The sequence below is a fragment of the Canis lupus genome, chromosome 1 (genome assembly GCF_003254725.2).
Source record: "Canis lupus dingo isolate Sandy chromosome 1, ASM325472v2, whole genome shotgun sequence".
NCBI classification, from domain to species: domain Eukaryota; kingdom Metazoa; phylum Chordata; class Mammalia; order Carnivora; family Canidae; genus Canis; species Canis lupus.
This window is the reverse complement of record NC_064243.1, coordinates 74,531,253-74,555,549: the sequence shown is the minus strand read 5'-3', so window position 1 is coordinate 74,555,549 and position 24,297 is coordinate 74,531,253. Positions and strand designations below refer to the sequence as shown.

General features: G+C 42.8%; 1 protein-coding gene across 5 annotated transcripts in view; it reads left to right on the top strand.

Moving 5' to 3' along the window:
• The window catches only part of NTRK2 (neurotrophic receptor tyrosine kinase 2), a 329,075-nt gene that overhangs the window by 300,460 nt on the left and 4,318 nt on the right, over positions 1–24,297 (top strand). The window contains exon 20 of one of the 5 annotated variants that reach the window (XM_049116174.1): positions 19,687–19,734. The exons of the other annotated variants lie outside the window; for them this stretch is intronic. Within the exon in view, the coding sequence (XP_048972131.1) occupies positions 19,687–19,719 (33 nt within the window). The 3' untranslated portion in view covers positions 19,720–19,734. Of the gene's footprint in view, positions 1–19,686; positions 19,735–24,297 lie in introns of those variants that run through there. 5 annotated transcript variants of the gene reach the window in all.

The window sequence follows — 24,297 nt, the reverse complement described above, 5'->3', positions numbered from 1 at the left end:
AATATTTACTGTCTACACTGCACCTGTCTCTTCTTTCCCACCCACTCCGATGTGACTTCTGACCCTATGATTTCATCAAAGCAGCTTTTACTGTAATCTGATTACAAGGTCTTCAGTGGAGTCTCCTGTATGGTGCCAATGTTAGTATCCTGGTTTTGATATGATGGCTGAGTGAGATATCTCACTCACAGCCATTGGGGAAAAATGGGATGATGTACGTGGGAGCTCCCTGTACCTGCACAATCACTTCTGGGTCTGTAATTAGTTCAAAGTGAAAAGTTGAATGAAAAATAGAGCTGATCTCACGAATCCCTCACTGCAGTCTCTCTGGAGATCAAGCCAACAGGCATTTTCAGCCCTCATTTCATTTGACAATTATTGTCCACTTCCTCTTTCTTGAAGCGTTCTCTTTCCTTGGCTTCTTTGATACCAGGGCACCTTGTCTTCCCTGCCTTTTCTGGTCACCCTTTCTTACCCCCTTCAAAGGGCCAGCCATTAACTTCTGGAATTTCCCAAGGCCCCACCTGGTGCCCTGCTCTTCCCTAGACTGTCTTCTCACAGTCTGGGAGTCAGCGGACACTGCTACAGACCTAACTCACAAATGCACAACTGCAGTCCAGGCCAGTCCCCTGCACCCTGGTTTCCCATGGGATACTACAGTGGCTACCCCATGCCAACATGGTAAGCCTCTCTCTTCCAAGAGTCTCTGTCTTGGCTCCTGTCACCAACATATTCCAGGCCTATTCAAGTGTCTCCTATCTCAGTGAATGACAGTCATCTAGCAATTTAACAAGCAAGAAGCAATAAACTCTCTCCACCCTTATTACCAGTCCTCATCTCAGCCACCAGCCTCTCCCTGGAATGGACACAGCAGCCTTCCAGATACTCCCCCAGCAGCCTCACAGTGCTTTGTAAAATGCAAATCTGGCCATGCTTTTCTTAGCTTGAAATCCTTAATGACTTCCCATTTTTCATAAAGAAGTAAATGAAATCCTTTCACTGACCTGATGATCCTTGCATTTTCTGGTTCACATGCAAGGCTCCCACCTCATCCCCTGTTATGCTGCCATTGCTCAATACTCTCTAGCCATGCTGGACTTCTTTAAACAACTAAATTCATCTTGTTCCCTACTGCCATTGGGTCTTTGAACGCTCTCCACTCACGACATCTTATATTTATAAGTTCTCTCTTCACCTGGTTAATTCTTACTTATTCCTTGGGTCTTGGCTCACATATTACCCCTACATGAAACCTTTTTTACCAGCTTTCTGGCCCAGAGCAAATCCCTCTATTATAAACTCTTAGGCAATGCCAGCGTTCAGCCAGAACACTGGTTGCAAAACTTGAAAGATTTCCACACAAGTTGGTAGACAGCCACCGCCCTGAGCCTGCTTCCTTCAATCATGAAGGGTGGCCTCCAGGCATAGCATGGAGCCTCAGACACCAAAATCTACCTAGGTACGATGGGTCAGGGCCTGCCAGGTGTTCTGAATTTCTCTCCTATTTCTCTGCATCATGAATCTCTCCTCCACAGCATGTGTTGCATTCATATTCCATATGTATTTTGAGATTACTTGATTAATATCTTCCCCAGCCTAAATCCCATGAGGGTGAGGGCCATGTTCTCCATCATTTTCCCCATGTGGAATACAGAGTAGGCACCCGATAAATATGGGCTCAGCAAATGAGTAATTTAAATAAGTCCACAGACCTTTCTTGGGCATCATCCACTTTGACCCTGAGCGCCCCATGTGTTGGTGTCAACAGCGGTGGTGGAGTCCAGACCACCCCTTGGTAGCAAGTCACCTACCCTATGCTCTTTCCACCCTCCCACCTTGTTTCCTCCATGAAGGCTCAAAGAAGGCACTTTTTATTACTACCATTCCCGGATCCTTTCAGCGCTTCCGGGCTCTCCAGCATCCCATAGCCTCCAGCCTGTCTCCATGACCCAGTTTTAGACTTTGAAATTCAGGCACTGCTGACAGAATCTGTGTGTGGCTTTTTCTTTTTTTTTTTTTTCCCCTGCTCTCTAAATAAAAGATGAAATCAGAATGGTCATGTATATGCTGTCTCAAAATAGTGCTTTATTTAGAGAGAGAAGGTGTTAGTTATTACTGGCATTTAACATTTATTGAGTGAACAAAATCTGCTGAACATTGAAGAGAACATGGAATTACAGAGTTCCTGCTCGATATGTGTTGTGGCCTAAATTAGACCTAGACAAGTCACTAATGGGCAGCAGGGATGGATCTGCATGGAGGCCCACCTGCAAGGCACAGAACATGCTCCAACTGGAGGGGTAGGAGTTTCCCTAAGAAATGGCCAGACTGTGGTCAGGGTTTAGAGATAATCCTTAGACTATTTTAAAAATATCAGAGTGAATTGTAAACCTATGAATCCTTAGAAACAGACAAGTCTTGGAAGAATAGATTCCTATCAGAATGCAAGCCATCTGGGTCTCTGGCCAGTATGCCCTATAGAAAAGCCTGCTGGGCTTCAGAACAAATCACACTGTACAGGACCGCATTTCTGCGAAGAGTGACTACATATTATTGTTGTTGGGTTTTTTCCCCCAGAATAATTATAATATTGGTGGAATCTGAGGAAAGACCTCTTTTTGTCTCCTACTTTTTTTTGCATGGGGTGGTGTTTGTCTCACTGTGCACCCTGAAATCCCAGGTGCCCGAGCAAAGAGTATCTTGACTTCTGTAGGTTCTGATCTGAATCCAAAGCAAAACGATAATCCCAGAAAATTGGAGCTGATTCTGGCCTGGAAATCAAGGCACTGTGGACTGACTTGGCCACACACTTGGTCTTGTCATTTATCCTTTCTGAATCCCCAGGTTCTTTATCTGAGATTTAGACATTGCAAAGCCTACCTTTCTGGATTGTTGCAAGAAACTAAGTAAATTAATATATGTAGAGAACCAGCATATGGCCTGGAACATGTGTTGGTTATGTTTCCAACCCTGGAACATACCACCTTTATCTACCTAACTAAACAAAAACTCGAGACCAGGTCCAAATTTATGGTAACCATTCCAGACTCAGTTTCTTTGTTCAATAGACCACATTCATTGGTCTAAAGGTAATTAGCCTTTTAAGAGGGGACGAGAAACACATGGACACTTGAGATCCCCAGAAAAGTCAACAGTCTCTTTCTTGCCTTTCCAAATGTTATAATCCTGGGAAAATAAGGGAGGCAGAGTTTTAAAAGGAAAATATCTGATTGGACATAAGGCCCAAATGAAACAAGATGCTTAAAACTGACTTAACAAAAAGCAGTGAAGTGATCATCATACTCTTTCAATTTGGACATTATTGCGAACATATGAAACTGCTGTACACAGGTCATAAAAATGTCAAAAGAGTGAATAGATTTAGCATGAAATATTAACCTTGGGAAAAAGCATTTCTAAAGATGCAAACCCCTTCCCATTTATGTCAGTTATTAAGCACTCAAAATTTACTAATGCAGCGTGAAAGATGTTGCCGTGATAAAACTCAGCAATGACCGTCATCATGGTTTCTCACTCCAGCTAGCTTGCAAAAGAAAGCTTTAGGGAGTCCTGCCAGAGGAACAGTTAAAGCAAGATAGCAGTTCTGCCCCAGGTGTCTGTGGGTTGGTGGGCAGGGCACAGATGCCCAGAGCAAGTCATTTAAAGCTCTGCTTTACAGATGCGAGGTGGAGCCATTTCCCCATCGGCCTATCTCCCCACCACACCTGAGTGAAAGAGAGAGACCCCTACTCACCATGTGATTTCCAGGAGAGGACACAGGTTGCTGCCAGGACACCATGCAGTGGAGGGTAGCAAGCCCTGGACTGATTCAGAGTCAGAGAGCGAGGGCTCTAATCTAGGTCAATGACCAGGAAGTGGCTACCATGGGCAGTTCTTTAAATACCAAAACTGTCATCTAAATCACGGTATTGTATGGAAGATAAAATGGGAAGAAAGTCAGAGTAGAGAAGAGGTCTACAGAGAGAGAAAAAGAGAGTACCAGACATAGCCTGTCTCCTACCAGGGGTGTGCAAGATTGCACTAGGTGCTCTGGGATCAGGCTGATTTGCTAGTGCCCCTATTGATGAACCCCCTTCCTCTCTGTGGCTCGTTCCAGGCTGCTGAGCCCAGTATTGCCCGTGTGTAGAATCAAATGGGGCTTTGTCCACAGTCAGTGCAGCAATTAGTAGTATACATATCCCTGTCTTTATCTGGCCATGAAGGTGAGCATGTGCAGAATGAGAAGATCAGACAAGTATGCAAGAAGCCAACTAAATATGAAGTCTCCATCACCTCTTGATTTGTGATTGTCTTCATAGTATAGGATTCACAGAGGAGATGTAGCAGCCAGGCCAAGTAGGTGTAGGTCAGGGAGTTACCAGGCTTTACACTCAGATACTATGGTGATCAAATCTAGCTAGTAGTAGGAAAGTAGCCCAGGGGAAGAATTTGTGGCTGAGATTTAAAGAAATCTCCAGTCCAGGCTAGGGGTCAAGAGAAAGCTAAATGCCTTGTGAAGTGGATGGACCCATAAATGAGGAGTTTTATACACAGATATCCAAAATCCTCTCAAGCAGAAATTGGCTACAGAAGTATCTGTCCTGGGGGTTAGGGTCCCAAGGAATGAGCTTGTGGTTAGAGGCACAGATCCACATTTTTCTGGAAGCCTAGGGACAAGTAAGGCAACCAGAGTGATAACTAGAATGGAGATCAAGCAAAGTCCCTGTGCCAGAAAAAAGACTGTGTGGAAAACCTCCAGTGCTATGAGTTTTGAGCTGTGAGCTGGGGGTACATGATGGCCAACCCAGACACTCACCACGCCTGGGACAGAGGCAAAAAAAGAGGTAGTCTAGGCATAAGGTGGGAGCTGGGTGGTCAGCAAAGGGTCACCAAGTCAGCCTGACATGGAGGTTGATTCCATAGTCAGCAAAGCAATTTTGGGGTCTTGCTGCCTAAGCCCCTTCCTGGGGCAGATACCTCTCATGCACTCATTCAGATCCTCTTGGCTTTGCCTGTCTTTGGGACCATTTGTTCTACTCCAGTTCCTGTGTGCATTCCCAACTGACCGCCCAGTACCTCCATCTTGCCCACAGTATATATACCTCTCACATCATGGCTTCATGCCTGCCTGTTGATGCTGAGGTCGGAAACACCATGAGACTCATTCTGATACCCGTGTGTGCTTGCCTGGGAAGTGCAGGAAAGCTAACAACCAGTGCTGGGATCTTTGAGCAAAGTAGACAAACTATGTATAAACTATTCCCCGTTCTTCTCTTCAATCGGACTCTCAGGAAAATACTTCCTCTAGGCTCCCGGAAGGAGCCTGTGGGCAAGCCATCAGTCACATGGACACCAAATAGTGGCTACTGTAGTAGCTCTTCTATTTATTACTTCTCCTCTTGCTTTCCTGACACTACACTGCCTGAGAAAATAGAAGCCTTAGCATCAGGCTCTTCTGCATGGAGAAACTCTCCTACCTGCCACCATTCTTATTTCTTAGAATTTGATATAAGGTGAATCCATTCTGGATAGAAAAGGAATTTGCTACTGGAAACATCTCATTTATGCATGATACAGTATCACCTGACATGGTTCTGCAATCCAGGTTTAAATGATGTCATTTTAGTGAAGCCCCAGGGCGTAGAAGTTTGCCCCCAATTGACTCTCATCAGTAGTGGATGTTGTCAGTCCCTTTTCTTGAAACCCCAAATAGCCTTTCCTCTCTTTCAGCCAAAGAAACTCTTCCCTCTTATCTTCTGACCTCTTCAGTCTGTCTTCCACACACTCCTCTCCAGGGGACACTCGCCTCCAGGGGACCTTTACATTGGTTCACATAAGAAAACCCCATCACTTATATGTATATGAGGACCAGGTTGACCACCCAGCCAGCCATGAAGTCCATTTCAGCCTTTTGTTTTATCTCTCTTCCACTGAACACCCTTCTGATAACCCAACATTAAAGTTTTCTCTTCTATAACTGCCCAAGCCTATTTTAGCCTCTAAAAATGGTCATTAGATATTCACTGTTCTCAATTGTGAATTGTCCCCATCAGCAACCTATAAAAGCTCTTTTTGTACTGCCTGTTAAGACTCTAATATCCTTAAGAAAGAACTATTATGACTAAAATCGTTCTAATATCTTTAGCTGATACAGCTAAACATTATCAGCCGATTAAGACACAAATTGTAATAATTAAAGATGCTTGTCATTAATATCCTTTACTTCTTCCTCATCTTAATTTATTCTAATTCTTAATTCTTTTAAAATTAATTCTTTTAAAATTAAATTCTTTTAAAATTAATTCTTAATTTATTCTAATTCAGCTCAGCACTATTGCTATCCTGATATGCCCAAAATCCTGGCAAGTTTGGCAATCAAGTTCTCAAAATTAAAAAAAAAAAAAAAGTTTTTTTAAAAGTCATATGTAGAAAAAACAGTCTGTACATTCCATGGTAAACTTAATTTTATCTTGGTAAGAATGGTTCATCCCCATATTCTCTTGGCCTCCTTCCCAAGCCCTCAGTATGTCCCCATTTCAAAGATTCCTAAGGAGCACAGTTTTCTGTTTTCTGTTGAGAGTAGAATTCCAGCCGCACTGACTTCCACCCCCATGCCAGCATCCATCCAGCTGGACACTTTTCTCCAAGCCACAGTCCTGTGAATGCCAGGGGAATCACAGAAAGGATGGGGCAGGACCAGCAACCTCCTTTCCTGAACTTTTGAATGGCATGGATGGAAACCAAGCAATGGAGCCTCCGTTGCTGCCACAGCCTATGTCCTCAATGTAATGCTTTAAAAAAAAATAGACTTTATGTTTTAGAGGAGCTTTAGCTTCACAGCAAAACTGAGCAGAAAGTAGAGAATTCCCACATAGCCCCTGTGTCCCACCCATGCCCAGCCTCCCCTGCCCTCATCTCCCACCTGAGTGGTACACTTGTTATAATCATGAACCTACATCAACACATGGTCACTCAAAGTCCATAGCTTACCTAAGGGTTCACTCGTGGTGGTGCATATTCTGTGGGTTTTGATAAATGTACAATGACATGTAGCCACCATTATCATACAGAGTAGCTTCCCTGTCCCAGAAATCCTCTCTTCTCTGCCTGCTCATCTTTCCTTCTCCTGAGCAGGAGAAGGCTTTCAACCTAGGCTCTCTATCTTTTATCATGTTCATAGTTTTGCCTTTTCCAGACTGTCATATAGGTGGAGTCATATAGCATGTCACCTTCACAGGCTGGCTTCTTTCACCTACTAAATATGCATTTAAAGTTCCTCCCTGTCTTTTTATGGGTTGATAGCCTGTTTCTTTTTTAACATTTACTAAATAATGTTCTGCTGTCTGGAGAGACCACAGATGATTTAACCATTCACTTACTGAAGGACATCTTCAAGTCGTTTTCAAGTTTTGGCAGTTATGAGTAAATCTTCTATTAACATCCAGATGCAGATTTTTGTGTGGATATACATTTTCAACTCATTCGGTAAATACCAAGAAGCACAACTGCTGGATCATATGGTAAGAGCATGTTCAGTTTTGTCTGAAACCACTGACCTGCATTCCTAAGTGGCTGTACCACTCTGCATCCCCTCCAGCAGTGAGAGCTCCTGTTGCTCACATCTGTGCCAGCATTTGCTGTTGTCAGTGTTATGGATTTTCATCATCCTAATGGGTGTGGAATGGTATGCATTGCAACACTTTTGAGGCCAATATTTCCCAGCATATAAAAGCATCTTGGATAGGGGCGCCTGGGTGGCTCAATTAGTTAGGTGTCTGCCTTTGGCTTGGGTCATGATCCTGGGGTCCGGGGATCAAGCCCCAAATCAAGCTCCCTGCTCAGTGGGGAGTCTGCTTCTCTCTCTCTCTCTGCTTCTCCCCACTGCTCATGTGTACTCTCTCTCTTTCTCAAATAAATAAATAAAATCTTAAGAAAAAGAGCATCTTGGATAGATTCCAAGACTTTCTGTTCACCTTCAGCTATAAAACCAGTTGCATCCAGTTTGCAGTATCCTTCTACTATCAGATTCAAAGTTCACCATCCAGGATCACAGGCTAGACTTCTCCCTTCTTGTCTTATCTCCAGTTTCTTCAAGGTTAGGGTCTGATAGGAGAGATTGTAAGGGCAAACCTCTCTTTACATCACTGTTGTCATCCTCTGCGTTACTATCATTGCTTTTCTGATAACACTTCCAGGGGTCAGGTGTCACCCAGGGAGCAGCCACAGCACAGACCAGAAGGCTCAAATGTAGACTATTCCCATAGCACCCACTTACTTCTGAGAAGCCCACATACCTTTGCCCTTCCCAGTGGTGGCAGAGCAGGCCCTCCTGCTGCCCTCTTTCAACTCTACCATCTTTCCTCTTTTCCTTTGCAGTGCACAAGTCTGCTGCCCAAACAGAGGCCCAAATGCAGAATGAGTCTTGCCTTCCTAAGGTGCCTCAGTCTTTATGAGGAATTCTCTTGAAGTCCTTTCCTTGAGTTCAGGTTGAAGATGGAATGAGCAGAGAGAAGAGAAGGGAAGGAAGTGACCCCTCTTCAAGAACATGCCATCAATGGCCCAGAAGCCCATAGTCCCACTGCTTTCACTCACTCCCCTCCCCGTTCTCTCCCCTTACAGACTGAGGAGGAGAGGGACCTCAGGTGGTGGTGGTGGTTACTGTGGAGTATGTTCTATTATTAGAGCAAGACTCTAATCCAGCTGACAGATACGGTGCTGGGATGCCCAGAGCTCTTTTTCCCTCAGCTAAAGGCCTGAATGTTTAAATCAGGAGTACACCTGGAAAAGCCCCCCTGGGGATCTTACTATAGGGTGTCAGAGGTATAAAGAGAAGGAACTTCACAGCCACCCTCATTTAAGCATTCAAGCACTTAATGACCTATTATTGGCCATTAATATCATAAATCAATTATATCACACAGGAGATCCTCATGCCACAATTCACCTTCACCTTTTCTTGACCTGCCCTTGGTGATGAGCAGCCAGGCATTATCACCCCCCCTCCACCACCCCCATAATATGCCTTATCACTTGAACATGGTGTCAGACCTCATTTTAGCCTGTTTCCCTTCAGGAGAATAAACTCCTACCCCCTCCCCACTGCCCAGCTCCCAGTTTTCCTGACCAAGACTTGGGTGATATAAATGCAAAACAAGCCTGATTGTAATTTCTGAAGACCCCAAGAGGATAACTATCAAAATGAGGCCAGTTCTGATTGGCTGAGTTTTCATTAGTAGAGATCATTAAGAGTCTGACCCGTGAGGTTCACGGTTCATGTCTGGTGTGAGCCTCAGATGTGTGGATGTGCAGGGCTTCCCACATGCTATTAGATGCCATTGTTTCTCTGCAGTGCTTTACTTTATAAAGATCACTCTGGGTTCCTCTTCTGCTGAACCTAATTTTTCCCTCCAAGGGTAACCACTTTTCCCACTTTACAATAATGGTGCAACTTTAGTGATTTAATTTAGAGAAGCAATGAAGTGACCATTAAAGTGTTTAGCAAATAGATAAAAAGACTTTCACATGTTTCTCAAAAAAAATCTACGTTCTTCTAATAGTTTTACCAAGTATGGACCATAAAGATGTAGCAGCCTGAGCATATACTTTTTGTTATTTGACCATTCCAGTATGAAGTTTCGTTCAAATCTAATTACACTGAGGGGTGAAGGTAAAATCTGGCCCCTGGGGCAAAGAAGAGGGTTTCAGGGAGTCACCCTATGGGGCAGAACCATCAAGGACAGGCCACCAAGACCATGGAGTTTTGGGGGGCAGGGTTAGGTTGTCTTTAGGTGATGTTCACAACATCAGGCAGGCCAGGCTAGCATGAGAGGAGCTCAGGAAGGTTCTCCACTAAGTTGGGGCAGTTCTTGGGGATAGCGCTGAGCACTCAGAGGACGCTTTGGTGAAAGCATATGATGGTGTAATCTCCCTGGCAGACATGGAAATGGACAGGAAGCATGCATTCAAAGTGTGTTTTGCAGGCAGGGCTGAAAAACCTGGTGATAAGGAATCCGTGATGATTTTTAGGTTTTTAGCTTTGAACAAAAATAGTGGTGGTTGGTGGGGATGGTGGTGCTAGTTAGGGGGATACAGAAGATGGGGGGAAGAATAGAGGGGACCCAAAGCAGGGGGCTCTGAGGACATTTAACCCTTGGAGAAGCAGAGGACACACCACCATTGGAAAGGGGCAGGTCCTTGAGTTGGGATTCACCTCTGTCTGTATAAACAGACATATATAAACCTTGCCCTTCTCTGTATAAACCTTGCCCTTCTCTGGAGTGTTCTTGTCTTCATCTCTAAAGACGAATCAGGGCTGAAGGGAATTGTTTTCCTGGAGTCTGTGTTCATATAGTAGACAGTAGTGCTTAAAGACCTTTCCATGTTTCACGAAGCTATTTCCATAAATGGATTCAAGTAGGTATTAACCAGTAAATATAGTATCCTAAATGCCAGCAATCTTACCTAAATAGATGTTTTGGTATCAATAAAATGTAATATCTGGGGACAGAGACCTTGGGTGGGAATTTGCAGAAAAAAAATAGTTGTAGATGTTGATGAAGGGATAGAGGCAAGAAGGGAGATTCACAAAGAAAGAATGCTAAGGGACCATCATTAAGGACTCCGGGGTTATGAAATCTTTTCTCTTCTCCCCGGGGATATCACAGGGCAGCTTTCTTCCTTAAAGGAAACTCACATTGTTTCAGGAGTCAAAGAGTACCTCAGCAGTGATGTGACCATATAGCTGATGGAGTATTGGGGAAATAATCAGAAAAAACAAGGTAATGTAGAGGAGACCTCTGCTCGTGTATTGACAGAGAGAAACATGCAGCGGCCATCAACATAAGTCCTGAGGCTGAATACCAAGGGGGCTCTAACTAAACATCCTACAGATTCCAAGCTTTGAGAAACTCAGGAGTGCATCTGTGCTACTGAAGAGCCTAGAAATAATAGGATCCCTCTACTGCCTCTTTCTCTTTGCATTGAAAAACCAGGATGGGACACCCACACAGTCAGACATTATTTCAGTTCCAAAATCCACCACTTCCTGCAAAAAAAAAAAAAAAAAAAAATCTACTGGTTGTTGCTGTGGTGCAGTCAGGTCCTTGCCGACCTCTCTGGATCAGGAAAGAAGGGTTTCGCTCGAGAAAGTGACTAATGATTGCTGTATCTGGCTTAGAGGCTGGTCATGAGACCAGGTAGATTGGGGTGAGTGGTCCAAAGTAAGAGCAAATATCAAAGAGAAAGAGGCAAGTTCGGTGGATTTGAAATATCTGTCCTCCATGGTCACCTCAGACCCTGATTCTGACTATAGTCTTGAGTTTCGATGTCTTAGTTTCCCTGCTTAGTAAATGGTAATGGTAGCTAGGTCATAGTCTATGTGCTTGTTGTAAAATAGTATTAAGCAGCTTGCCTTAAAATACTATCTGGATGTAGATTATTATTTAGATATAAAAGTAAAGATATAATGTAAATATAGATGTAGATATGGATATATAGACACACACACACACACACACACACACACACACACCAATATAAGATGCCCAGGTAAACACTCTACCTCTTTTCCTACACTTATCTTCTTGCCACAGTCACTCCAACCTCTTATTGTTCAAGCACATCAAGGTTATTCCTACCTCATTGTACTTGCTGACATCAGTGCCTGGAATATGTTTCTTCCTGATGTTTGCATGTCTGTTCTTTCACTTTATTCTGATCTCTGCTTAGATTATCACCTGCTCAGAAGAGTGTTTGATGACCTTCCTATGTAAATTAGTATGTCTCTTTGTCCTTTCCATCTATTTGCCTCCTTTTCTCCACAGTATTTATCACCACCTGACATCATCATGCATAGATATCTGTTTATGTATGGTCTGTGTCTCCCACTAAAATGAGAGCTTCGTGAGGACATGGAACCAGCTCACATCCATGGCTCAGTGTCCAGGACAATGCCCAGAACCCTACAGGTAGCTCAAAAAAATTTTGTTCAATGAGTGAATGATACCAACACAAAGGGTTATCAGTTCGGCAATTAAAAAGGTCATTCTATACTCCATGCAATGAAGGTTTGAGAATCCAAATAATGTCATAATAGCTTTTCTGAATATTTAGTCCTTTAAGGGATGGGCCTTGGCTTTTAGTTGAACATCAGTTGTTAGCTCCCTGGTTATGATTGAAGGTTGTGGAGTTTGGGTGGTAGGTGAGAGCCAGAGGGTAGGATGTAAGGAAGCAGTGGTAATGCTGAGAGGAAATTGGGAGCTGTGGAATCTCTCTCCTTAACTTCTTCTACCCTGTCAGCTGGCGAGACTGAGCAGGTTTGGTGGCACACCAAAGCCACTTGAGGACAAGCCTCCACCACCTTCAAGCAACATTCTTCCCATGGGACGTTTCCATGGGAATTCCAGTGGGGCCACAGGGGCATGGCCTCTGTAAGTGGGATGGCTTCAGGAAATAAAGCTGAGGTGGCTAAGGCGGCATCCCACAGGACGAGCAAAGGAAAGGGAACCTGTGAGATGGGGCAACCAGCCCTTCCATTCCCTCTGACTTTCCCCAGTACCCACACCGTTTCCTCTACCAATGGGTCACTCCAGCCCCATTAAACTTCAGTTTCCACAGCTTTTCTTGGTAACTTGTCCCATATGTTTCTTACTCTGTGTACAACATATGTCTATTCCATTCTTTATTTACAGTTTAAATTAGAAACGGGTGTTGCTCTCTAAAGCAAATCAGCTACTGTTTTTTCCTTTTCCCCTCCAGAAACCCCTCTCCAAGGGGTCCGTGCTGACAACCCTGAATGGGGCTGATGGGAAGCTGCCTTTTTGGCCTTCACCCCTGGTTCTTCTTCTATATTTATTCCATACTATAGTGTCTGTCTACCAGGGTCGTTCCCTGAGGCAGCCAGATGCAATCACTTTATTTAACAAATATCTATTGAGCCTCCAAGCACCCGATAGGGCATTTTTCATGAAGCTGGGAGTCTAGAGGCAGAGGTTAGACTGCAAACACGTAGCCACCCAAATATGCATGTCATTACAACAGATTGGTGCTAGAGAGGAAGTAAGTTGTGCTACCTGAGAGTCTAAGTTGCTTTTGATGTCTAAGAATATGGTATTTAAGTCCTGAGGGACAAGTAGAAGCCAGGGAAAACTCAGGAGCTGTTGGTGTGAAGGACTCTAGGTGAGAAAGCCCTGAGGACACTTAAGAAACAGAGGGAATACTATAGTGAATGGGTCACTGCAAGGAAGGGGGTCAAGCATGGGAGGAGACTGGAGATAGAGGCACTAAGATCAACAAGGGTTCTAGAAGCCATTTTAGTGGCTTTTTATTTTATCCTAAGGGTAATGTGAAGTCATTAAAGAATTTCTAGCAGAAAAGAAAAACTCTAAGACTATTGCTCTGGCTAGTGTATAGACAGTGGATGGGGAAAAAGTCAGAAGGGAAGTGAGTGGGCTAGTTAGCAGGCTGTTGTAGTGGCCCAGGGAGGAGACCATGGAGCCAGGAGATCAAAATGGAGGTGGAAAGAAGTAGAAGGTCCCTGGAAGGACTTTTTGTTTAAAGATTGATTGATTGATTGATTGATTGATGATTGATTGATTGATTGACTTAGAGAAAGAGCACAAGCAGGGAGAAAGAAGTAGAAGGTCCCTGGAAGGACTTTTTGTTTAAAGATTGATTGATGATTGATTGATTGACTGATTGACTTAGAGAAAGAGCACAAGCAGGGAGAGGGGCAGAGGGAAAAGGAGAGAATCCCAAGCAGACTCCACACTCAGTGCAGAGCCCAGTGTGGGCTTTGACCCCAGGATCCTGGGATCATAACCTGAGACAAAATCAAGAGTAGGATGCTTAGCGACTGGACCACTCAAGTACCTCTTGAAGGAGTTCTTAGAGTATTCCATCAACCCTTGACTGCATACTTCAGGATTTCCTGTAAGTGAGAAAAGGGAATTCCCTCAAAGGGTAAGCCACTGTCTCAGTGACATGCAGCTGACAGTGATCCTTACCTGATTCGCCCTCTTCATTACTGCATTAGCTTGATTTGTAGTTCAATGCAGTTCACCAAAATAATGTGTGTAAAGTTCATGGTAATTCCTTGTGCGTGGTCGGCCTGCACAATGGTAGCTAGATGTTAAACATCATCCACAAACCTCAACACAACTCAATCATTGCAGTATCTTTGGAGGGCTGAAGCCACCTCCTTCTTCTGAAGAGCTTCAATGAGGAATCAACTCATTAATCTTTGAAAACTCTCCATTCTGCTATTTCTCAATAGTCTCCCTCCTGTGACCCTCTGGACATGGTAGCAAGTGTTTGGGCATCCAAATATATACCTATTAGCGAAAGGGAACTGAAAGCATGGGTAGATTAATGAGGTTTGTTCGCCAAACCTCACCAGTATCACAATCCACAGCCAGTTGTTTACATTCCCACCATGGCATCGATCCTCTGCCTGGCATTATGGTTATAGAACAAGCTCTAGTGGGCAAGGACCTAATCTCATCCAATGTTTTCCCACAGTGGACATGGCACTAACTAAATACAAATTTGTCTAAATATATTCTGATAAAGGTACGTGAATTGTGTGTTACCACTTACATCACACTTTATGTCAGTGACCTCACTTGAGCCTCCCAGATGTGACATAGTAAGTAGTGTCATCTCCATTCCATAAATGAAAAAGCGATGGCTTTATAGTAGGCAAAGACTTAACAGAGTCACCTGGAGAGTCTTGTAAGCACCAGAATAGAGCTCTGGGCTTCTGATATGGGTCACCACATTGGACAACTCCAGATGGGGGGCATTTATGTGGACCACAGAATGAAGGGTGCCCCTCAGGAATGTGCAGCAGTGGACAGGGCTGTACAGAATCCTCAAGTGGACTTCTGCCACTATTGCCTGAATGTTTCCTTTGCTATCAGGCTGCTTTTCAGGGGAAGCACAGTCTCCCCGAGAACTGTCTTGCATTCTACACCAGTGTGTCTCAACCAAGAGTCTGGATAGTCTTTGAACACAGGATGATGTGTCCAGACCAGAGACCTATGAAGCTACAAAATGAACATGACCCATGCTTCTAAAGAATCAATTTTCATAAATTATTTGGAGACAAATCATTACTTTCGATAATGTATTGTAGAGTCGAATGCAACAATTTCATCAGATGTTAAAGATGAAACACCAAATTTTGAAGAAATTCCACACTTGCCATCAGCACCTTGGGCTAGACCCACAGACATGGTCTCAGTTATTATTCACATGCCTGGTTTTTTACTTCATTCTGCAGTTTGGAATGCTTTGGTGGAAAGGTTTGAGAAGCACCTGGCAACACCACACTGGTTTTCTATAACCTTGAGCTGCCGCTATCATTGAGCAAGAAACAGAGCTCCGGTTCTCATAAGTGCACTTTCTAAGGGCATATTTGTCTGTAGGTATGTGGAGAGATGAGAGATAGATGAGTTTTCACTGTAAGGTAATTAAAGGTACTTCAAATTGAAAGCAATATCTGTAGCACAGAGCATTGCACAGAATAGGTAACTGAGAGTTAATTTTATTATATTATTTCTTAGCACTCATGATCATCATAGGAAATCACAAGTCTTTTAGAATCAAGGTCACAATCTCTATGCATTACATGTATCACAGACATTGCAGAAAAGGACCATAATGATGCCCAGGTAGGTATTCAGAGCTCTCTGGAGGAAGCAACTTTCTCATTATCGTTACACTCCTGTGAACACAAAGTATCAGTTTCTCTATCAGAATGAACGTCTGCAGCTGGGAGGAAAGAAGAGTTTATTCATCTGAAACTGGCTCTGGTGTACTACGTCTTCATCTCAAGCTAATGGTGGAATGTACATTCTGGCAGGCTCTTCAGTGTTAACTAACAGGCTGGGGTTAATGAGGGGACAGATGTATGGTGTCCACCCAGAAACCTGATCTCTCCATTTACTGGACTGGATGCACCGAGGGCAGCAGTAACCAGAGTAATCACAGCTGATATGGAGAGTGCTGACTCTATTACAGAGAAGCTTTCTTGTTTTGTTTTGTTTTCCTACTCTGTTGACAAATTACTGATTTCTTCCTTTGTAAAAGCTAGCTGGAATACCAGCTCTTCTGAATTATTTCCATAGAAACAACTTCACATTGGAATTTTGGTGCTGAACCAACACACTGAAAGCACCTTAACATAGACAATGACATGAACACACATTGCCCCTGCTTTTCTGATTACCTTTGCTCAGCACATGTCATTCCCTGTTGGCTTTTCACCATGAAAGGATTCAGTGCTTTGGTCTCTTGGGTTTAAAACCATAATGCTTAGAAGACCATAGAAAGCTTGGGAACACTGAACATTTAAAAATGGCAGCTTGATGAAATGTATATGGTTGGAATGTACAATTTCCCACTCTGAGTGATGTAGTACAATAATCACACTCCAGACAGCATGCTGTATTAGTGCTTTCCAAAGGCATCGTCCTCCCCTTGACCCCTTCAGGAAACTCCCCATCAAGGATAATAAGAGTTAGTGGGATGAGAATGGGGCTTGGCAATCAGAGGAAGAGGGACACATGTTGTTACTTCTAATTTCACTTTATTATTAAGATGAAAATCTTTGTTTCTAGATCCAAATGTTTCTAGATTCTTAAACAATGGTGCAACTATAGCTTTATGCTTTACTGAGAGATGACTTAATTTGCTTCTGAGTAGAGCCAGATATAAAATAAGATGAAGCTACAATCACTTTTAAGACTGGGCTCTTTATTCTTTAAATTATATATAGGACACAGGCAGGAGATGAAGGGACCTACAAGAGATGTCACTTATGGCAACATGGAAATCTGGAAACCCTCTGCCTTTATCTATACATCACTAGGGAGTTCAGGGTCTGCTTATTCTCCCTTAGCCACCCTTAGGGAACCCCAGGTGGAGGAGGGGATAGGGTGAGGACTGAGATTGCCCTCAGGTTTATACTGGAAATGAACAAATACTATTGTTCTGTGAACAATAGGAGGTCAAACCATTTGCTAAGCTTTAGAATTAGTAGTTAATAATCAAGTTACCCAGGATGGAAGGGAACAGTGGGTTCAAACCTTCAGTGGGGAGCATGAAGATGCTGACAGAGGGCCACAGATTTACTTTCTGAGTCAGAATTATACAGATCCTAGTATGTAGGGCTGTTCTTGCTTTGCCAGAATGTACTGGAGTCAGAAGGGGGAGTATTGGCAAGGAGAGTATTATGGACTAAAAGTTTGTGGGCCCTCTACCCCTCAAAAAATTCACATGTTGAGGCCGTAGCCCCTAGTATGAGTATATTTAGAGATGGAGCCCCTAAGATAGTAATTAAAGTTAAATGAAGTCATGGGGTGATGTCCTGATCCAATAGGATTAATATCATTATAAAAAGAGACACTGGAAGCTCACTTTCTCTCCACATACATATTAACTCTGTCCAAAAAGAGACCTCCCACCAGAAACTGAGCTGGCTAGAACCTTGATCTTGGACTTCTAGCCTTCAGAAATGTGAGAAAATAAATGTCTGTTATTTTAGCCACCCAGTCTATGGTATTTTGTTATGACAGCCCGAGCAGACTATTGCAGAGAGCCTTCCCTAGCTCTGAATCTGACTCCATGTCAGACATGAGTTTGAATGGAAAGGGTGCCATGCATTTGGAGAGTTAGGTCCTGCTGTTGACTTTACCATGCCTTAGCTGTGTTGTCTTGGGTAGATCACTTTACCTCTAGGCCTGGAGATTCCTCATCTCTTAAGTTGGGATAAAAGATCATGTCTGACTAGCCCCATAGGATTCCTGGAGAATCAAGAATCAAATACTTATCTTAAGACAGCTAGTATTTTTTTTTCACATTTTCTATGCACTGGGCATTATTCTAAGAAACTGATTTTAAAATAAGATTCGCTGAGATATAATATACATATAGTCAAATTCACCTTTTTACTGTAAAGTTCTGAGTTTGGACGAACACAGTCACTTAACTGCCACCATAACCAAGTTGTAGGGCATTGCCATCACCCCCCAAAATTCTTTTGTGTCCCTGTAAAGTAAGCCCCCCCGCCAATTCCCATCCTCTAACAACCATGGGTTCTCTAGACCTATAATTTTGCCTTTTCAAGAAAGTCATGGCATCACACATTGGCATCACAGAGCTTTTCTTTTCTTTTTTTTAAATATTTTATTTATTTATTTATTCATGAGAGTCACAGAGAGAGAAAGAGAGAGAGAGGCAGAGACACAGGCAGAGGGAGAGCAGGCTCCATACAGGGAGGACAATGTGGGACTTGATCCCGGGACTCCAGGATCACACCCCAGGCCAAAGGCAGGCGTTAAACCGCCGAGCCACCCAGGGATCCCTCACAGAGCTTTTCTAATATGAAAATTTAATCTTTAATTGACTGGTTGATTTAATTAATTCAAGGAATCAATTAATTCAATTAATAATTTAATAGCTTAAATGATTAAACAATCATTTCATCCTCATAAATTTATTTCAGGGTAGGTACAATGATGATAGGATGAACAGATGTGAAAATGATATGAAAAGGCAAAAAAATACACAAACATGAGGTATTGTTATTTTCATCATTTTTATTATTATTTCATGATAGAATAAAGACAAAATCAATTTTCAATGGAAATTTTGTATTGAATTTGCCTCATCTGCTCACCTAGAATCCAAGTGTCAGGAGATAAGTTATAGCTCTGTGACCTTTCCCTTCAAAACACGATCATTTGCTTTATTCTGAGAGCAGAGATTTAATTATGAAAAAAAAAAAGTATTTGCCAAAATAGGGTTAGCGATAGAGTCCAGCACATCTTCTCTAACTAATTCAAAACCACTTGGCTTGAAGTTACTAACTCATAACCCTTATGTCTATGACCACATTGGTAATGGTAAAAGATAATGAAAGATTTCTGGCCTTCAAATAACAGCAATTTCCAGTGTAGCAACAATCAGTTCCTACTGTAATGGAGGCAATGACCAGTCTGTCGCCAGTGTTCCTCTTGACTCAACCTGAGCTGAGTTCATTCAGGGCTTCTAGGCAGGGCAGGAAGGGCTGAATTTCTTCCGATGAAGTATCCCCTGGCTCAGTAGCCACACGTCTTGGAAGCACCCCATCATTCTTTATAATAGGAAGATTCTAATCTTCCAGGATGTGGTCATAAAGTCCTTACAGTCTGACCACAACAGTTCCAAATTCTCCAAGGAGAATATTTTGCATAAATTGTTTCTCTTTCCTTCTTTAAACTTCATATTACAGATGCAACACATAATAAATAAGTAAATAAAGTCCAGCTATTTCTTAAAGTTTACAGATTTCATGAATTTTTAAGGAACAGATCAGGAGAAACTGTTGAACCAAAGCAGTTGGGTACAGAGTATGACAAGGAGGTCTAGGATCCTCTTCAATATTTCATGCAGCCAAAAGCCTCTGACAGCTAATCATCTCCTAATGGGGCTTGCCCTTTGGCCTGCATGTTTCTAAGGGAGTAAAATGTTTGGCCTCCAAACAGGTTATCACTCACTCATTGAGTAAACACCACAAGCTGAAAGTGGCCTCCCAAGCATCATTGGTCTTTGCTAGTTGAGTGTAGAAGGTCCCAGATTAGCATTATTCACCTTTAAATCACCAGTGGTTTCAAAGCTAGCTAAGCATTTGCTTTGGATTTGTAGGAGGACTCCAGCATCCCATTGTGCCTCTCATAAACACAGAAGGAAGACCAGACATCATGGTGGCTGAAAAATGAGTAGTGCAGGGAAGAGGCATGATCATTTGGAGGAGATGAAAGAATTGGACAAGAGAAAATGCACCATGGATATTTGGAATGGGACCAGACAATTAAGATTTGAGAGAAAATTCAAGGAAAGGGAGCAAGAATGAACCTGGAAGAGGCCATGCTGAGAAGCATGGTGGCAATAGAAGAAAAGAAGGGGAGGGGAGGGGAAATAAGAGAAGATGATGAGGGAGGATGGTAGATGCATCTTATGTTCAGCCCAATGGAAGGAGGAGAGCTAAGCTTGTCACCTCCTCTACTATCTCCCAATACACCACGAATATAGATTGTACATTCCTTATTAAATTGTACCAGCAATAAAGATGCTTTGTTTAGTTGTAAAAATGAGAAAGAACCTAGGCTCCTGGTGTGAAGAGTGGTAGGAGAGAGAGCTGTCTTCAATATTATTGGTCACCAGGTCATATCTACACTTGCTCAGCAAGTGCCAAGATTTCCCTAAATCCTAATTTTCCAATGTGGAATAATAAATCATACTGTTTGTTAAGCCATGGGGAAATTTTCACAATTTACAACCTAGTGACCAAAGAGTATATACCTAATGAGTGCTCCATGGGTAAGAAATAATTGTTGTTGAACTGATTAGATATGTTCATTTTGATTTAAAAATAGTAAAAGCACTGATTTCTAACACAAAACAATTTTACCAATGGCCTTTTAGTATTTTCTTCAGGATTTATTGTCTTAAACACCTTTCACACAGGTATATTTAAAAGATGCTCAGGTTTAGGTATTGTAACTAGAGCATAGTGGTTACTTTTCGATTAATCAGATCATCCTATCAAAATTATGAGATATCAGGGAAACAAACATTAAGAGATTGAACAATTATTTTCTTGATATGCTTTAAAAACAAGATCCATTATTTTCCATAACTTGATTTATTTTAGGCACTATGGAATTTCTTTTGACCACAGGCCTCAGACATTATTCTGATTCGCTTCACTGACTTAAGCAAGTTGCGATGATTAGGGGCCAAGATGGGCATCAGTCCTTCTCTTTTTCACTCTTTAACTTCCTCCATTTTTCTTTTGAGATTTATTTGTTTTAGAGAGAGGAATGGGGGAAACAGCAAGTGGGGGGGGGGCAGAGGGAGAGAATCTTAAGAAACTCCACACTGAGCCCAGAGTCCCACGCAGGATTCAGTCCCATGATTTATGAGATCATGACTTGAGCTGAAACCAAGAGTCAGACACTCAACCAACTGAGTCACCCAGATGGCCTACTTTAACTTTCTTCTTTAATTTGCCCTTCTTCTCAGGCCTCAGAGGATATGATATGCTAATCAATATATGCAGAAGATGGGATCCCTGGGTGGCGCAGCGGTTTGGCGCCTGCCTTTGGCCCAGGGCGCGATCCTGGAGACCCAGGATCGAATCCCACGTCGGGCTCCCGGTGCATGGAGCCTGCTTCTCCCTCTGCCTATGTCTCTGCCTCTCTCTCTCTCTCTCTGTGACTATCATAAATAAATAAAAATTAAAAAAAAATATATATATATGCAGAAGAATAGTCCTCCGAATTATGCATTATGGTATCTTTCTAGACTTCCTCCCCAAATCAAATAGTTTCAGGTCTGCACCATAGCCTCCCCCATCTATTTCATAGATGGCAAACCAAGGAAGGGATGAGATTCTCCAGAAGACTCAGGGAGCTTTCATATTCCATGTGAACCACAGTGTTTTTGGTTGAATTTTAAGAAGTTATGAATTTCATTAAATGGTTTTTATTTGTAGCACCAAATAGATGAGCCAGTTTCCATCCATTTAATTTAAGGTTGGTTCTGTGATTTCAAGGTTATGGGAGGTTAGATAGGAGATAGTGAACACTGATATCTGAATGAACATGTTGAGAATTTCTCTCCAAATATCAGCACTCGTAAGAAACCCACTCAAAGACATGATGTGCTTACCAACCAACGCCGTCATGCCTGGCCATACATAAATGAGAAGCACCCATCTTTCTTGAAGCATGTGATCTGTTAGCAAAAGAAGGGGAGTCCCTGTTGTGTTGTCAGAGCTGTGCTGAGGGGTACCAGACTGTCTTTGGAGAAACTGAACCAGGTCAGGATAGAGAGTTCTTTGAAATGGTGCAATTTGAGTTTGTCTTCAGGAGATCTTTGGAGAGTAGGTAGAAAGGAAAGCAGATCAAACATCCAAGAGGCATGAGTAGGCCCGGCCTGGGTGAAGCGCCACACAACTGGGCCTGGGGGCTGAACACAGGGCCTGTGTTAGAGATTGCAGAAGCCAGACACACAGAGTGACCCATGAGAACCAGTACGAGATGTCCGGTGGGCAGACATTATCGTGTGCCCTTACGTAAGCTACTTAAACTCTCTGGAATTTGGGTGCATTATTTGCAATATGAAGGCAAATCAGTGTCTATCCCTGAGGACAACTACTGGGTTCAGGTGGAAATTCTTTGAGTGGAAATCCTTTGTAAAAGTGAATGACTCTGTGCTGATGGATGGTTATGGTGGCCAAGCGGTGGTGCGCGATTACAGAACCACTGTGTTTTGTGCTAAAAATAATCAAAAGCTGGTCTAACCTGACATATTTTACCAGTATGCCAGACCTGAAAAGACTTAGCTGAGCTAGTTAATAGCATAGTAGGTACTAGAACCTCAGTGTCTTGGGTCAAGAAAAATAAAAATCTCAGGTCACAATCAATCCCCCAGCTACCTGGATTTCCCATCTGGCATCATTTCAGTCTGGTGAGTTCGGTGACGAGCATGCACCTGACCTGCCCGGATCATTGGAAAGCCTCACCCGGCACTCAAAGCGGCACTTCTGACTCCCCGTGTCATACTTGGGATGGCATTCCATCTCACAAATATTGAAGCCAGGGTGTGAGGGCAAGTTGCCAGGTGGCACAATGCAAAATAAATGCCTCATTGTGTTTGTTGCCACGCAGTATGTGGCTTTGTGAAGTCCAAAAGCTATCCAGTTGCTGTGACTGGAATGTGACAGTAATTTGTAACAACGGTGACTCTATTCCCCCCACTTCTTGGTCTACTTTTGTGACATGCTCCAAAATCCTGAGAAAGGCCTGCAAAAGAAATGTTCAGAAATGTTCTAAATGGGTTTAGAAAACTTGTGAACCCTGTCTGAACTTTTATTAGAGTCTCCCACCACTCACCCGTTTGACATCAGAACAAGGAAAGCATTATTTATAACAGCGTGTGTGAAATCCCAGAAGGGACTCTTGAAAGAATTAACGTGAAAAATGTGTCCCAAAGAGACTGCAAGCATAAAACAAATGATCAGATGGGAAAACATGTAAATCAAAATTGGAATCTTTTTTTTCTCCCTTAAAGGAAACAGGAGCTTTTTCTTTGGCCATTAGCAACACAAGACGGAGAAACCAGGAGAATCAGCGCCATAATCAGAGGAGCCCCAGAGCAGTTGTCACTACAAAGAGAGGCATGGGGAGAGTCGTGTGCATTGGCTCTTCGTAATGTCTCCAGAATGGAGGAGATAAGATAGTAAAGGTTACAGGGAAGGAAGAGACACCTTAGATGCATTAGTGTGCTGGAATTTATAAGGCACTTCCCCAAATATTGTATATTTGACTGCTTATATCCCTGGGAGGCATAAATTATTATTTACATTTCATAGTTGGAGCAACTAGTGAAGGACACCCAACTAGGAAATAGTGCTCTGGAACCCAGTTTCTAACATCTCGAATTAAGTGTTGTCCATGGCATTACCAGTGTAAATACACAGGAATGTAGAAAGCATGGTATCTTGCTAGGTTAACACATCCCACACTGTGTTTTTAGCTGTCTGATTCTAGACGTATGGAAGCAATTCTCTGTCTCTCCCCCTCTCCCCACAAACACACATTCAAGTTAGTTTAATTCACTAAGTTAAATAAAATTAAATCTTTTTTTTTTCTTTTACCACCAAATTCCCGAAACACTTTAAGAAGACTGTATCATGACTCTCCAAGAAGCAAGACAAGTTACAGGTTACAGCGTATTTGACATGTCTGACCTAGGAACTTTTGTGGGGAGCTGCTCTTGGTATTGTGAGGGCCCAGGATCCAAAAGATTACCACATGTTTGTCCATAACATCCTACTTCTCTTTTTATCCTTCAAAGACCAACTATATATTGATCATAAATCTGGATTCTGATTGCAATATTCCCATAAAATAAATATGTGTTTTTCACTAAAACCCTGCACAGAGCCCTCTCACTCCATGAGAGTCTGCACCATGTAGCTCCCTGCATGCCACAAAGCTTCTCCTTGGTGCTGGTATGTGGGTCGCCAACACCTGAGACTAATCATTCCCACCTCGGTGCCCTGAGTGCTTGTGAGTCTCTGGAAACATTGGGAACTCCTTGTGTATTGGCAGATTTCCTTTCCCAAAGTCCTGGGCACATGAGGTTCCAGGGTTGGGAGCTCAGCAAGCCAGCAGCACCAATGGCTGCACTGACATGGTCACCAGTGTCCTTTCTGGTTCGTCAATGCCTGTGTCACACAGGTTGTAT